The sequence below is a fragment of the Rattus rattus genome, chromosome 9, assembly GCF_011064425.1.
Source record: "Rattus rattus isolate New Zealand chromosome 9, Rrattus_CSIRO_v1, whole genome shotgun sequence".
Lineage (NCBI taxonomy): Eukaryota > Metazoa > Chordata > Mammalia > Rodentia > Muridae > Rattus > Rattus rattus.
Genome location: NC_046162.1, coordinates 17,004,111 through 17,018,372, shown reverse-complemented (window position 1 = coordinate 17,018,372; position 14,262 = coordinate 17,004,111). Strand labels below are relative to the sequence as shown.

The following is a 14,262-nucleotide window of genomic DNA, read 5'->3' as shown; positions in this document are numbered from 1 at the left end:
AAGGATAACCAAAACATTGACTCTTCAGGGGATGGAGTAAGTTGCCTGGGTGGGAGGCATAGTAGAGGTGGATGGTAGAGCCTGCCCCTTGAGGGACAAAGGCAGTCTGGCAGACAGATTTGCTTTAGACTTTGTGTCTTTGTTTCCAGTGTAAGAGGAAAGAATTTCCAACCAGGAAACAGAGCTTTTCATCCAGCTTCTTAGGCTGCCCATTGATGCCTTAGTTGAACTTTGGAGGACCTCTGACATCCTAGAGGTTCCCTACTAGTCTCAGCAACATGGTCTCGAGGGAAGTCTTGTCTCTGGTGAATGGCAACCTTGAGCATGCCTTCCAATTGGATAGCCACTTTCTCCATTGGCACCAGTTCCAGAGCTGGCCCTTTATGGTTTGAATATTACTATATTCAATTTTGTACGTTATTCCATCATCCAGCCGTTTTGATCGCCTCCTCACACAGCTCTCAGCTTACCTGTTGTCTCTCTGCCTTCTTCCTCACTTGAGGGTCTTCCTACATCAAGGCCTAGGCACTTCACCTTATCTACAAGGTATAGTGAGAGGGTCCCAGAGGACTTTGCATTCAGGTGTTGTACCGTTTAGAGTGTACTATGGTGAATTCACCACTGGACACTTCATTATCTGTTGGTCTCCCTAACTGCTCTCCTGGCACAGTCGGTTCAAGTTTGGCTATACTTCTAAGAAACTCAATTCATCTGAGGATCATAAAAACATGACTTGGCATCCTCAAAGAAATGCCTGCTTGCGTGCTTGTGTGTGAAAAGGCAGGGCACAGCTTTTAAATTGTAATGTTGCCATCAGTAACCTGGCCTTTCTGAACTTGCTTTTAGTATATTACTTGCAGTCTGCCTTGTTTTGTGCCTCAGTTTCCCTATGTGTAAAATGGGGAGAAATCTGTTTTCTGAAAATTACGTGTCGATTGTAAATGTCTGGACTTTTTGGCCAAGGCTCAACCAAACCCTGCATTCCTCTATCGCTTGGTGGCTACCCAGTTCCCGTCAGGTTAAAGGTGTTCCCTTTGAGGCTGAGAACGCGAGAACCTTGGGAAGTGGGGGAGAGCCACTGTAGAAATGTCGAGATTTTCAGATAGGTTCACATGAGAGACGCTCGAACTTCTGAGAGAGTCTAAATATAAAAAGAAGATGAAGTGACTGAGGCATTCCGGTTTCAATATCCAGCGGGGCCGCAGAGGTTAGTGTCTGTGAAGGAGATAACCCCCGCAGACCGGGCCTCTTGGTTCATCCCACCGTGGCCACTCACGTGAGGGGGGGCAATCCTGGGAAGCGTAGTACGCAGGCGCATCGGCGTCCGGCGTGGACTCCATTTCCCCTGGAGCTGCGGGGCGGGGCCTAGCGAGGGGGGCGGGGCGCCGGGCCTAGGCCTGGGCGGCCGGGGGCGGGGGCTGTGGAGAGGAGCCGCGGCGGCGGCGGCGGCGGCAGCGGCGGCGGTGGGTACGCGTCGGTGCGGCCTGGTCTGAGCCATGTCCGTGTGAGGACGCCGCAGCCGTCACCCCCTCCTCTCCGGCTGGTCCGCAGAAACCCGCACCATGGGCTCCATCCTGAGTCGCCGCATCGCGGGCGTGGAGGACATCGACATTCAGGCCAACTCGGCCTATCGTTACCCTCCGAAGTCCGGTGAGCTTCCAAGGGCGCGGATCGCGGAAGGGGGCTAGAACGGGGACTGGGGACACTAGGAGGCCCGGGAACCAGACGCGCGAGCGCCCTGCCCTGCCGCTGACCCTCCTCCTGTGACCCTTCCCGGTACCTGTGGAGTTTGAGGCGTGGCTGCGGCCCTGGCTAGCCCTGCTGGCCGCAGTCGCACCTTGCGCGGCCCCTTTTTAACTGATGACCTTGGGCCGCTCACTTTGCACAGCCGTGCTTGGCATCTCTGGGATAAGACTGCATTATAGTGAGGACTGCTTTACCCCTGGGGGTCGCCAGACTTGGAGGCATGACCGGCCCCGGATTGTGAGAACTAATTAGGATTTGGACCCGGGCTTTCCTCTTCCCGTGCGAGTGAGGGACACTGGTGTTTGACCTAGGGAGATGATCAATAGGGAGGTACTGGGTTCTAGTGGAGGACAGGATAATGGTTGGAGTGATTAGAGAGGACTACTGACCTTACCCTCTCGTTCAGGGCAGACACTCACTAGTAGATTATGGGAGCTGGATGGAACTGGAACCAGCATCAGATGTGGGATCCCAAAGGAGCGCCTTGGTCCTAGTCTCATATTCATTCGTTCTGTCTATCTCTGTCTCTGTTTGTCTCTCTGTCTCTCTCTGTCTGTCTCTCCCTCCCTCCTTCCTTCCCTCTCTCTCCCTCTCTCTCTCTCTCTCTGTGTGTATGTGTGTGTTTTAAATAAGGACAGGATGTCATGTAGTCATGTAGCCCAGGATGGCTCAAACTCCTTATGAGAGTGACATTGACCAAACATTGGCTCAAACTCCTTATGAGAGTGACATTGACCAAACATTGGTCTTCCTGCCTCTACCCTCCCAGTGCTGGGATTTGAGATGTGCACCACTTTGCCCAGTTTTATGAGGTGTTGGAGACTTGAGCACTGTGCATGCTAGTCAAACATTATATTAACGTAGTCCCATTCATAGACCAGGCCTTTTTCTGAGACAAAAGCCCTGCTATGTAGCTCTGGCTGGCCTGGTACTCAGTTCTCCAGCCTTAGACTTCTGGTGCTGAGATGACAGGTGTGTTCTGCTACACGCAGCAATGCCTGGTGCCTTGTCAGAGCTACATTCACTTCTCCACAGTTTCCTGATAGGGTGGGACGCTGGGCCTTTAGACGCAGTCTTCTGAGTGTTCAGTGTGATGTTTGGTCTTCAGGTGTTTCCAGACCAACCCGGCCAGATTTCCTGTGTGACTGAGAAGAATCTGCTCCCATTAGTTGGACAGCTTGTGAAACATTTCAGGCTGCTCTTCAAGACTTGTTTTGGCCTAGGGAATCTGCATTTTTAAGCTTATTTTCTTTGGTTTGTTCAATGCCCACTCAAGTTTGAGAAAGTGTTAGTGTGAAGATCTGGGAACTCCCAGGATGAAAGAACAGGAAACTGGCACTATTTAGTGATACACTTCAGTGAATCGGATGGAATCACATGCCAGTGTAGGGAGACCTCCTTGCCTGTGTGCATCTCTAGTACAGGCGGCCCCTCCAGAGTTTCTGGTGGAGACTTCATGGACTAGTGCCTGCACATCTTAAGACAACAGTTGTTGTTACCCCTCCACTGAGATTCTCCCTGTTTGTCTTCTGCTGAGTGACCTTGGTTAAATTTGCTTATTGGCATCTCAGTTTCCTCTTCTCTGAGAAGGGTCGATAATCTGTAGTGCTCAGAACTATGCCAGGCACATAGGAATTCTTCTGCAAATGTTAGCTACTGTAACTGCTTCAGAGGTAACTAGGGACTGGCAAACCCTACCTGTATGTGGCAATGGTGTGACAGATACTGGAAACCTAGCTTCCTTCTCTCACCTAGCACCTGAGCACTGTTAACGTCCCTTCACTTAGGCAATTGGATAAAACAACGTGTGGCCTGTGCACACACTACAGATCCACAGAAGTAGGATTTCTGATTGCTCAGACATTCCTCCAACCTGGATGGGGTTTCCAGAATCCATCCCAGATGTTCTAGCCAGCATTGTCAGACAGTTCTGACACAGCAGGTGAGGTCCATGGGCCACCCGGCCTTCACTGGGCTGCTATTCAGACATTGCTGAGATTTGGGCCTGCCCAGTCCCAAGACTTTTGTTTGTTTGGTATGCTGGTGCTGGTGCTGGTGCTGGCATGGCACCTAGAGAGTGCTACTCTGTTTCATACCCTCCTGGATAACAACATTAACAATGTGTCTTTCCTAGTTCTCTCCAGTCTTTTACTTACTCAAGGTCTCATGTACCAACTGGGGATGACAGAAATGGTGAACACTTGAAGGGTACTCCCATGAACTGTTCAACTGTGCAAAGTTGTATTCCCAGCCTTCTGCTGGTTTTCTTGATTTGAATTTCAAGGAACAATGTGCTAATATTTGTTGTTTCCTTTAAAGCTACATTTATTTAGGTAGTGCACATCTTTAGTCCTAGCTCTTGGGAGGCAGAGATAGTAGGATCTCTGTGAGTTCTAGGCCAGCCTGGTCTACAGGGCTGCATAGTAAGAGATCCTGTGTCAAAGAGTTTTGGGCTGGAGAGATGGCTCAGTGGTTAAGAGAACTGACTGCTTTTCTGAAGGTCCTAATTTCAAATCCCAGCAACCAAATGATGGCTCACAACCATTTGTAATGAAATCTGATGCCCTCTTCTGGTGTGTCTAAAGACAGCTACAGTGTACTTATATATAATAAATCTTTAAAAAAAAAAAAGTATTGTTTTTATTTTATCTTTTATCCATATGTCCTGTACATGCAGTACCTGTGGGAGGACATCAGCTCCTTTGGACAGACAATTGTTATTTGCCATGTTAGTACTGGGAACTGAACTTGGGTAGTTACAAGAGCAACAGGTACTCTTAACTCCTGAGCCATTGTTAGAGCCCAAGCAATTTTTTTAAAACAAATTTTTATTAGATGTATTCATTTTATATTTTATATGTGGATGTTTTGTCTGTATGTGTGCGTATGCACCATATGAATGCTTGGTACCCATACAAGTTAGAAGAGAGTGTCTGATCTCTTGGAACTGGAAGGAACCACTGTGTGGTTCAAGGAATTGAACTTGGGTCCTCTGGAAAAGCAAATGTCTTCTTTAACCACTCTCTCTCCAGCTCCCCAAGCAATGTTAATTTCATGCTGCCCAGTTTTCTTTCTTAGGGAGTTTTATCATGTGCTGTCAACAATGATGTCAGTAATATTCGCTTTGCTTTCGTCCCATTGATTTTATTCTTGACAGCTTTGTTATAATTTGTGCACTATGTCACTGACCTATTGTAAACACAAGTGGATTTTTAGTAAGTGGGTAGAATGTACAACCACATTTGTGACCCTCCTCTCCCGAAGTTACTTTGTGCCGGTTTGTAGCCAGTGTTAGTAGCACGGTCAGTGTTCAGTTTTCTGTCTTTGCAATTTTTCTTTTCTGGATATTTCACATAAATGGAATCATAAAATCTAGTGCTGTTGTCTGTGTGGCTGGCTTCCTTCACTTTGTGCTTTTATTTTTAGGAGACTACACTCATCAAGTTAGCTTGGAATTTGCCATGTAGCCCATGCTGACTAGAACTCAGGATCTAGCTTCTCAGTCTCTCAAGTTCATCCCTTCCCTTGAAGTGGGAACATTCAAGGGAATGTTAAAGTGCTTAACATTCCAGGTTCCCTAGTGCATATCTGGGAGCAAAAAGGTGTTCATGCCACTCTCAGCTATGTCCCTTTCTCTGGCCTCAAATTCTGTGTAGACCAGGCTGGCCTTGAAACTCACAGAGACCTGCCTGCCTTTGCTTTCTAGGTTCTGGAATTAATTTAACTTTATGTTTATGGGTGTTTTGTCTACATGCATGTCTGTACTACATGCCTGTCTGGTGCCTGTGAAGGCCAGGAGAGGGTGGTAGACCCCTGAAAGCCTTCTAGAACAGCCAGCTCCTAAGTATTTAAAAATGTTTTAAATTGATTGTTTCTGTGAGTAAGTGTTTTGTTTCCATGTTTGTGTGAACTACGGGAGTGCTCTGGTGCCCTTTGAAGTCAGAAGGCATGTGTGTGACCTTTTGGGAAAGGAACTAGAGATTGTCGTGAGCCACTGTGTGGTCCTCTGTAAGAGCAGCAAGTACTATCCACTATGAGGCTCTGTCTCAAGCTCCTTGGGTTTGGAATTTTGTTTTTGATTTCCAACAGAGTTTTATGCGGGAGCCCATCTGGCTTGGAACTTACTGTGTTGCCCTTGAGGCCTCTCTCTCATGGATAGCCTCTTGCTCCAGCTTCCCCGATGCTGGGGATTATAGATAGGACCCACCACATCTAGCTCAGTTTAACAGTTTTAATGTGAATAATGCTTTTGGAGTAATTAATAAACCTTTGCCTAGCCTAAGATCACAGATTCTCTTTATTGAGGTGGGGGTTGGTGGTGGTAGGTTTGTGCATGTCAGTATTCATGCTTATAAATGTGTGTGGAGGTCTCCACCTTGCCTTCCTTGTTTGCCCTCTGCCTTCTATATTGGTTGAGGCAGGAGCTTGAACCCAGAGCTGGCCAGATTTGGCTATTCTAGCTATTCAGTTTACTCTGACGCATCCTGAACCTTCCGAGGTTGGAGTTATGGGTGGGCCACTACGCTTGCTTACCCCGCTTTTTCGTGGGTGTTGGGATAGAGACTTTGGTCTTCACATGTGCCACACACGCCCTGACCCCAGGGCGTTTCCTAGTCTCCTACTTTTTTCTAGTTTAAGTGTGACATCAGACAGTAACATGCTGCAGTTGTTTCTTTACTTACACTGTGTAGGTCCTGGGCATGCCTTCATTTCAGACAAAGCCCCCCCTCTTTCCATCAAAGTGCCTCTGTATCTTTGTCAAAATGCAGCTAACTGTAAATGTGAAAGGTTTATTTCTGGACGGCATTCTCTCTCTTTGCTTTGTAACTCTTTTCTAGTGTTTCTCAACTGAGACAATTTTGTCCTCCCACCCCCACGTCCCTATACCTCCTGGGGCTTGTGTTTGTCAGTGCATAGAGATAGTTTGTCACAGCTCAGGGTGTGTATGTGTTATTGATATCTAATGGATACAGTCACAGGACATCCTCCTACCCCCACCCCAAACAGAATTTGGAGGGTCCAAAGAGCCCGATCTGCTAAGGCTGGGAAAGTCTGGTCTACCTCATCCTACCAGCAGCACACGGCTGGTAAGTAGAGGCTGGGTAGGAGCCAGGCTCTCTACTGTGGTTCGTTCGTTCGTTCTTTCTTTCTTTCTTTCTTTCTTTTTTTTTTTTTTCTGTAAATTAGCCCATTTATTGCAGACCAGGCAAGTCTCAGATGGTAGGGAGGGCTTCTACTGGTCCTTCAGTTCCTTCAGTCTTCTGATGGCAGACTTCACTGTGACTGCAGAAGTGGTACTGTAGGTCCAGGCCCCGCCGGCCACTGTTTTCATGCAGGAACCGCAGTGCCAGCTGCCAACGGCTCGTCTCTTCATCCTGGTCTTGCCACAGGAGCAGCAGCTGTACTTGGCGTGCTGGCTGGTTTCAGTTTTCTTCACCATTTTCCAGAGGGAGGCACCATAGCGGGTCCCGTATTTTCCGACGATCCCGGCCTTCTTGGTGCGTTTAGCCATGTCGCCGGAACCGAAGCCCAAGCCCGAAGAGCGGTTCTTTCTTAACATTACTTGGGATCCTTCATCTATCTGTTGCAGGTTTTTGATCACACTGTGAACCCCAGGACTGTGTTATTTACTGGGGGGAAAAAAAAGCCAAACTAACCTGTTTCTAGTTGTGGTGTCTCTCAGACACCTTTAATCCCTGTGGCTGAAATATAGACATACCCTTAGTAGACACCTTTAAACCCAAGGAATGAACGTAAAGTTAGTTTGTAGACGGAAGCACCCATTTTTGAAAGTGATGTTTAATTGATTGGCAGGCAAAGTGACGAATCAGAGAAAGATTTGACAGACCAGGATATGTCCAACTCTCACAAGAAGAGAGAGGAAAGGGAAGCTACTTAAGAGAGAGCAGTGCAGAGAGGCAGAAGGCACTATGTAGTTGTACAGAGACAGGTTGCAGAACGTGAACGAGCTAGACACAGGTAAAGAAAGAATGGGCCAGAGAATGAGGAGGAGCCAGGGAATTAGAACATACTGCCAAAGTTAGTCCATGAGGCCAACTTTAGCAGTTCAGAAGCCGAGAGGCCAGACTGAATCCGTTATCGTGGAGAGGAGTTTCGAGGCAGAACAGCTGAGTTGAACTGGCCAGAGCTCAGAAAGAACTAGAACGGGTGAGCATATTTATTCAGCAGTAAGTCTCAGAGACTGAAGGCATTCTAGGCCTAGATAAGATTGTACAGAGGGCTAGAGGCTTCCAGGCAAGGTCAGCAGACTGAGGCAGCAAGCCTCAGAGGCGACAGTTACAACAGGAGAATAAGTTACTTTTACATATGTCCATAGAAATTTTATAGTTTGTCAGTTTCTACAAAACAGTTGGATTTGGATAGGGATTATGGATCACGTTAGGGAAATTCCCATCTCTATTTGGATTTCTCATACCCCCGAACATGATAAATCTATCTCTTTTGTATGTTCGTGTGATTGTATTTTATCCCTCAGGCCCTGAAACACAGGTTGGGCTCAAATTCATTATCCTCCTGCCTTGACTTCTCAAGAGTGTAGACATGTGCGGCTATGTCTGGCTCCACATCCATTTAGATCTTTCAGTCTTCGCAGCAGGGCCAGGTATGGTGAACCATAGCTGTGATCCTAGTATTCTGGAGGCTGAGGCAGGAGGGTTGTCACAAATTTGAGGTCAGCCTGGGTTACAGAGTGAGTTTCAGGCTAGCCTGAGTTACTTGGTAAGACCCTATCTCCTCTCCCACCTCCTGAAAATCTTATCAATTTGTCCTTTTTTTTTTTGAAGGTTTTTTTTTTTTTTTTCGGAGCTGGGGACCGAACCCAGGGCCTTGCGCTTGCTAGGCAAGTGCTCTACCGCTGAGCTAAATCCCCAACCCCCCCCCTTTTTTTTTTAAAGATAACTTTAAAAGTGAGTGATATTTGCTTCTCTGGTCTAGGGCCTTGCTCCTTTACTTACAAGTTAATTTTAATGAAAATACTAGTCAAAATTACATACTTAAGTAACCACACAATGTTTGCAGCTTAGGGAATAATGTCACTGTCACATGGCCACAATTGTCTGAGGACACTGAGGCCCAGAAGTGGAAGTGATTCAGTCAGGGTCACATGGTGAGCTGATGCCAGGGCCCCTTAACTCCCAGCCCTGGTTATGCTTTCTTCCTCCTGTGTCCTGTGTCCTATGGTTACTGTTGCTATGTTGAAACACCGTGACCAAAAGCAAGATAAGGAAGAAAGAGTTTGTTTGGCTTACACTTCCATAGCCTGCCATTGAAGGAGGTCAGGACAGGAACTCAAACAGGACAGGAACCTGGAGGCAGGAGCTGATGCAGAGGCCATGGAGGGTGCTGCTTACTGACTTGCTCCTCATGGCTTGCTCAGCCTGCTTTCTTATAGACTCCAGGACCACAATCCCAGAGATAGCACCATCCACGATGGACTAGGCCTTCCCTATAAATCACTAATTAAGAAAATGCCCTATAGACTTGCCTACAGTCTGATCTTGTGAAGTTATTTTCTTAATTGAGGTTCCCCTCTCTTAGATGACTTTAATTTGTGTCAAGTTGACATAAACCTATCCAGTACAGCCTGCTTGTAAGGGACCTGGTAGCCACAACACACCAGTCTTAGAAACTGCAGTTCTTTTCCATAGGTTCCCTCTCATTTGGCATTTTGTACAGAGTGACCAGGTCACTGTTTGTAGAACTGTGAACTTGCTGAAGAGTCCTCCCGTATGCCCTTTCTGCTATGGGTTGAAGAGAGCAGGGTGACGTTACAATCCTCTGTGTGTCCCTGGAGATGACGACTTGCCATTTCTTTTCAGGAAGTGAATTAGGCAGGAACTGAGCTGAGGGGCACCCAAGTCTGGGAACTTTTATGCTTAAATGGGAAGTGTAGGTTCTTTTGGACAAGGGATCTGGTTCTATTACAAGTTTCCCCTCTGGCTTCTGTGGTATCCCAGTACTTAGGTCCATGTGTGTGACAGCAGCCGTAAGGTTTGCTGAGTTCAGGAGCCTAACAGCTTGCTCATCAAGCCCTGTCCCGCTCCTGTGGATGCAGAGCACAGCCCTTCCTCATTTCCTCACACAGCTGAGGGCCAAAGCAGGTGTGGAGTCACTGAGCACACACTTAAATGACTGGCATGTGGAGCTGACTCCTTGCCCTGCTATTTGAAAAAAACCACAACATACCAGGTCACTCAAAAAAGAACCAGTAGAGGAGGAGTAAGGGGTCACCTTTCTTCTGTGGATGAGAAGCCCTCCATGGTCTGGGTAGCCCATGTTTGTCTCTTTCCCTGTTTCCATTTACCCAGAGAAGGTGTTCTTCTTTCCTCAGATATGTGGCAGAGCCAAGTCCATCTCGTCTTGGATGGGGTTGATGCCTCTGTAAGAGACGGAAGCCAAGAACTGCCCTATTGTGTGGGAATGTATGTAGTGCAGTGGGAGGCTCTTGCTTAGCTTGTATGAGGCCTCGGTTTCATCTCCACCCACCTCCAAAAGTATAAAAGCCAAGTGTAGCCTAGTTCCTTGAGTGGCTGAGCAGGAGGCTTGAGCCCATACGTACGACATCAACTTGGACAGCATATTGAGACTTGTATCTCAAATAAATAGAAAAGGACCTGGTAAATTCTTTTCTTGCCTAAAAGGCTCTGCTCACCTCTCTTGCTAGGGTAGTTAGGACTGAGAGTATCTCACTTAGAGGCAGAAGGGGCCTGGCTCTACTCAGTCTGTGCAAACAAACTGCTGGGAGAGCCAATTGGTGAGCTCTGTGGTGCGCTGCTGCCTTTGCCTCTAAGTTTCTGCTTCTCTGGGCCTGTGTTTCCATAGCTGCAGTGGAAACCAGCCTCCAATTTCTCCAAGCTTGGAGTGTCTTTGTACAGAGACGCCCTTGAAGGTATAAAAGCCAGAGAGATGGAGAGACAGATGTCAGACTCTAGGAGCCAGAGAAACACCAAGTAGACAAAGAGGATGGAAGGAGGCTCCTTTATCTCTCTCCTTGGTTTTGGTACCAGATAATGAAAATGAAAACATGAGCAATACAGGTATGATTGGGGAGGTTTTTATTGTATAGGGGAAGACCTAGACTGAACTTAAAGGGGAGAGAGGGGCAGCAGAGAGAAGACTAGAAGCCAGAGCAGAGGACCTAGAAAACCAGGTCAATGTCTTGGTTGTAAAGGAGTCAAAAGCTGGGGGAGGGAAACAGAGCTGAGGGCTGAAGAGGTTTTAGGGTGGGAGGTGAGGGTCTTTGGGACCCGACGCTTGCTTCTGGCTTGTTTTGTTACGTGACGACATTGGTTGTTTACCTTCACAGCCTTGATGTGTATCCTCCTGACCTGTGCGTGAAACACCATAGCGTTTGCCAGCTGCCCCAGCATCTGCCTTGCACTGAGCACCTCCAGTGCCCAGCCATTGGGCCATCCTTCACGTGATGGAAACCTTTCCCAGAAAAAGAACTGTCTAGGCTAAGCTTGTGGAGACACAGGAGCTAGAATCTTTCTTAATCACTCCTGTGCTTAGCTTGATTTACCATTGTTTTCCCTCCTCCATGCTGGGAGTGAGGAGCTACAGGCCGTCCACCAGGCACACAGAGAGGTTGGGAAACATTGCCACCAGTGTCTTCACTTGCCAGTCCTGGGGGTGTCCTGAGTGAGGCAAGGTGCTGCTGGGCCTAGTATCGCTAGTCTGCAGATGAGCCAGGATTCCAGCTATGGGTGACTTCCCTTGTTGCACCAGCCCAGTCAGTACCCCTTCCTGTGGCAGATTACATCAGAGTTTGAGCCCTAGGAACTGGGAAGTTCCATGTGGAGCAGAGAGAAGTGCTGGTCTGTGCACACATACAGACAGACACAGTCCAGGGTTCAGAGAGCAGATGACTGGGGCAAGTGGACCTACCCTTGGCCACAGGCAAACGATAGGGCAGATGCCCTCATGGCCTCCCACTTGGCAGGAAGTCTGGGACCTGCCTGGGGAGCTTTCCAAAAGCAGCGTTCTTTTAGGACCTACGATGCTCTGATCTTGCAGGTTGCATCATTGAGCTGGGTTTAGGGGCAGTGTCAGCACTTTGTGAACTGGCGACACCTGTCCTGTGAACAGGTCAAGAGAAATGTTCCTCAGGTACAGTCTGTTCTTTCCCGTGTGTGCATGGCAATCCCCTCCTTTCTGCCGTTCTTGCTCCTTCCTTAGAGTGGGGTGATGGTGGAAACCACCCTGCCAGCTTACATTCCCTCATTGTTCCTGAGGAGCTGCTCTCTTTCTTAGGGTATGTACACTAAGTGGCTTTGTCACAGCATTCTGCTTAGTGTGGTTGAAGGAAGGGCACAGGGGGCCAGGAAGGGCATTTCATTGGCTGTGTGGCCTGAGTTTATGACCTCCCTGTGTGCTCAGTTTCTGCAATCAAACATTGGACACAACCACCTGTGCCTTCCCTCATTTGGTGTGCTGGCCTCTAACTGCAGAGTCATGCTGTGACTCAGAGTCCTGCAGGAGGATTGACAGTAAGTAGCCTCTATGTGCTTGAGTTGACCTCACTTAGGAGTCCTAAGCAGCCACAGTCTGTTGGGCAGGAGGAGGGCAGAGTAAACGGGTGGGAGGGGGTGCATAGGGCCAGGCACAGTGATATTTGTTGCGCTGTGGGTACCTAGAATATAAGGAAAAGGGAATTGAACTTTGAACCTCTGAATCAGGAGCCTCCATTCCTGGGACATGTAGGTCTAGAGGAAACGAAGGTGAAAACACCCACACCCAGATACAGGGCCTCTGTCCTCATGTTCAGGAGAGAATATGGGATATTGAGGGTGCCTGGGAAGTCCTTTCTGAACAAGTGACCTTCAGCCCAGGTCTGATCAAGGGTTTATTGGTTTGGTTGCAAATGTTTAAGGATTTGGACCAGCAGTTCTCAAACTGTGGGTTTGTAGGTTGAATGATTCTTTTATAGGGGTCTGAATATTAGATATCCTGCAGATTAAATATTTATATTACAGTTACAAAGTAGCCACAAAGATAATTTTATTTTTGTGATCACCATAACATGGGGAACTGTATTAAAATGTTACAAGGTTAGGAAGGTTGAGAACCATGGGTCTAGACCAAGAACTTCTTACCTAATCTCAGATTCTCTCTGAAATTAGATTAAAACAGCAACAGGACCTGAATGAGTGGGTGAGAGTCGCAGTGCAGTTGGCTTTGCAACACACATGGGGTTCTGTCTCACACCTCCACCTCTGGCCCTTCTGACTTCTCTAGAGTTTGTCAACAGGATTCCTTAGCTCCTGCAGATTGGTCTTTCCTTTCCTTCCTTGTCTCTGAGTGGATGGATATTGCTCAATCTGTCCTAACCTCCTGCTGGGACTCTAGGCTTTGCCCTTATTCTTCACTCTTTTGTTCTTTTAAAAAAAGTTTAGGGTTCACTCCCACCCCCAGACAGGGTTTTTCTGTGTAGCTTGGTTATCCTGGAACCTCACTCTGTAGAGCAGGCTGGCCTTGAACTCACAGAGATCCTCCTGCCTCTGCCTCTTGAGTGCTGAGATTTAAACCAGGCAGTGGTGGCGAGCACCTTATTTTTCTTCATTACATTTTATTCATCCATTTTCGTGTGTGAGTGTGTGCACATTCAGGGATAACAGGCAAAGGGCTCCTACCATGCGAGGCCTAAGAGTAGACTCAGTCACCAGGCTTGGCGTCAAGTGGCCTTATCCATCTAACCCGTGTCAGGCCCAAAGGAAACTCCCATTTTCCTAAATTCCTAAAGGCAGAAGGTTCAAGTGGCTCTCTGTGGGCCAGCTAGCATGCCAAAGTGCACGCTGGGCTCCAGGCTCCCTCAGAGTCACAGTGCCCGCTCCTAGCTCTTCTCATCTCTACTATTGCAGCTGGTCTTCGCTTCTTTGTGGGTTCTTCTTCCCACCCTTTATCAGCTCCCCAGTTTCACCCCTGTCACCAAGTAGAGGAAGAATGACAGAGAGAGGGAGTATCCCTGAATCTAATTTTTTCCCTTTTGTTTCTTTGAGCACAGCTACTAATGAACTGCAGCCAAGCCCCCTGAGCAACCAACAACCACACTTATGGGGCTGTGGCACTTACATACCCTCTGACGAGTCCCCAGAGTGTCAGTCATCACACAATTGCAGAAACTATCTGCAGTGAGCAAAACCAAGCCCCTGCTAGAGAATGAGGGAAATCATGGTCCACTGCTTCGAAGCAGTCCCGTACCCCCACACCTGGGATTACAATGAAAACACTTTCTTGTAATATTTCTGTTTTTTAAAGAAGCAAAAATCCCAGAATTCTCACTATATTTATCACCTGTTTTAAGCCATTAATTGTGCTGTGTCTATCAGGAAACTATAAACCGAAATAAGCCCTTTTTGGTCAGTGACCACTGTTTTCAGGAGACCTTTTCTGTTCAATTCTAATCTTTATCTGTTTCGATGATATCCATAACTTTTAATTTCTTGTGGAATATAATCTGTATCTGCAATGCAAAATTTTGGCTGCCTTCCATTCAGT

The 14,262-nt window shown here is 47.6% G+C and overlaps 2 protein-coding genes across 10 annotated transcripts in view; one reads left to right on the top strand and one right to left on the bottom strand.

The window, feature by feature from the left end:
* The first annotated feature begins 1,409 nt into the window (after window positions 1-1,409).
* Window positions 1,410-14,262, top strand: part of Mgrn1 (mahogunin ring finger 1) — a 49,228-nt gene continuing 36,375 nt past the window's right edge. For 3 of the 9 annotated variants that reach the window (XM_032913521.1, XM_032913526.1, XM_032913523.1), the window contains exon 1: window positions 1,411-1,650. In XM_032913521.1, coding sequence (XP_032769412.1) covers window positions 1,563-1,650 — 88 coding nt within the window. In that variant the 5' untranslated portion in view covers window positions 1,411-1,562. Of the gene's footprint in view, window positions 1,651-14,262 lie in introns of all 9 variants that reach the window. The other 6 variants (XM_032913525.1, XM_032913529.1, XM_032913528.1 and 3 more) reach the window with 3 other exon arrangements.
* LOC116909821 (60S ribosomal protein L37a-like) lies at window positions 6,975-7,283 on the bottom strand. Its single transcript, XM_032913534.1, has one exon. The coding sequence runs from the start codon at window positions 7,256-7,258 to the stop codon at window positions 6,980-6,982; it is 279 nt and encodes a 92-aa protein (XP_032769425.1). The 5' UTR covers window positions 7,259-7,283; the 3' UTR covers window positions 6,975-6,979.

What these genes read in the sequence shown, in the direction of transcription:
- LOC116909821 (XM_032913534.1), bottom strand. Translation starts at nt 7,258, where the DNA reads ATGGCTAAACGCACCAAGAAGGCCGGGATCGTCGGAAAATACGGGACC.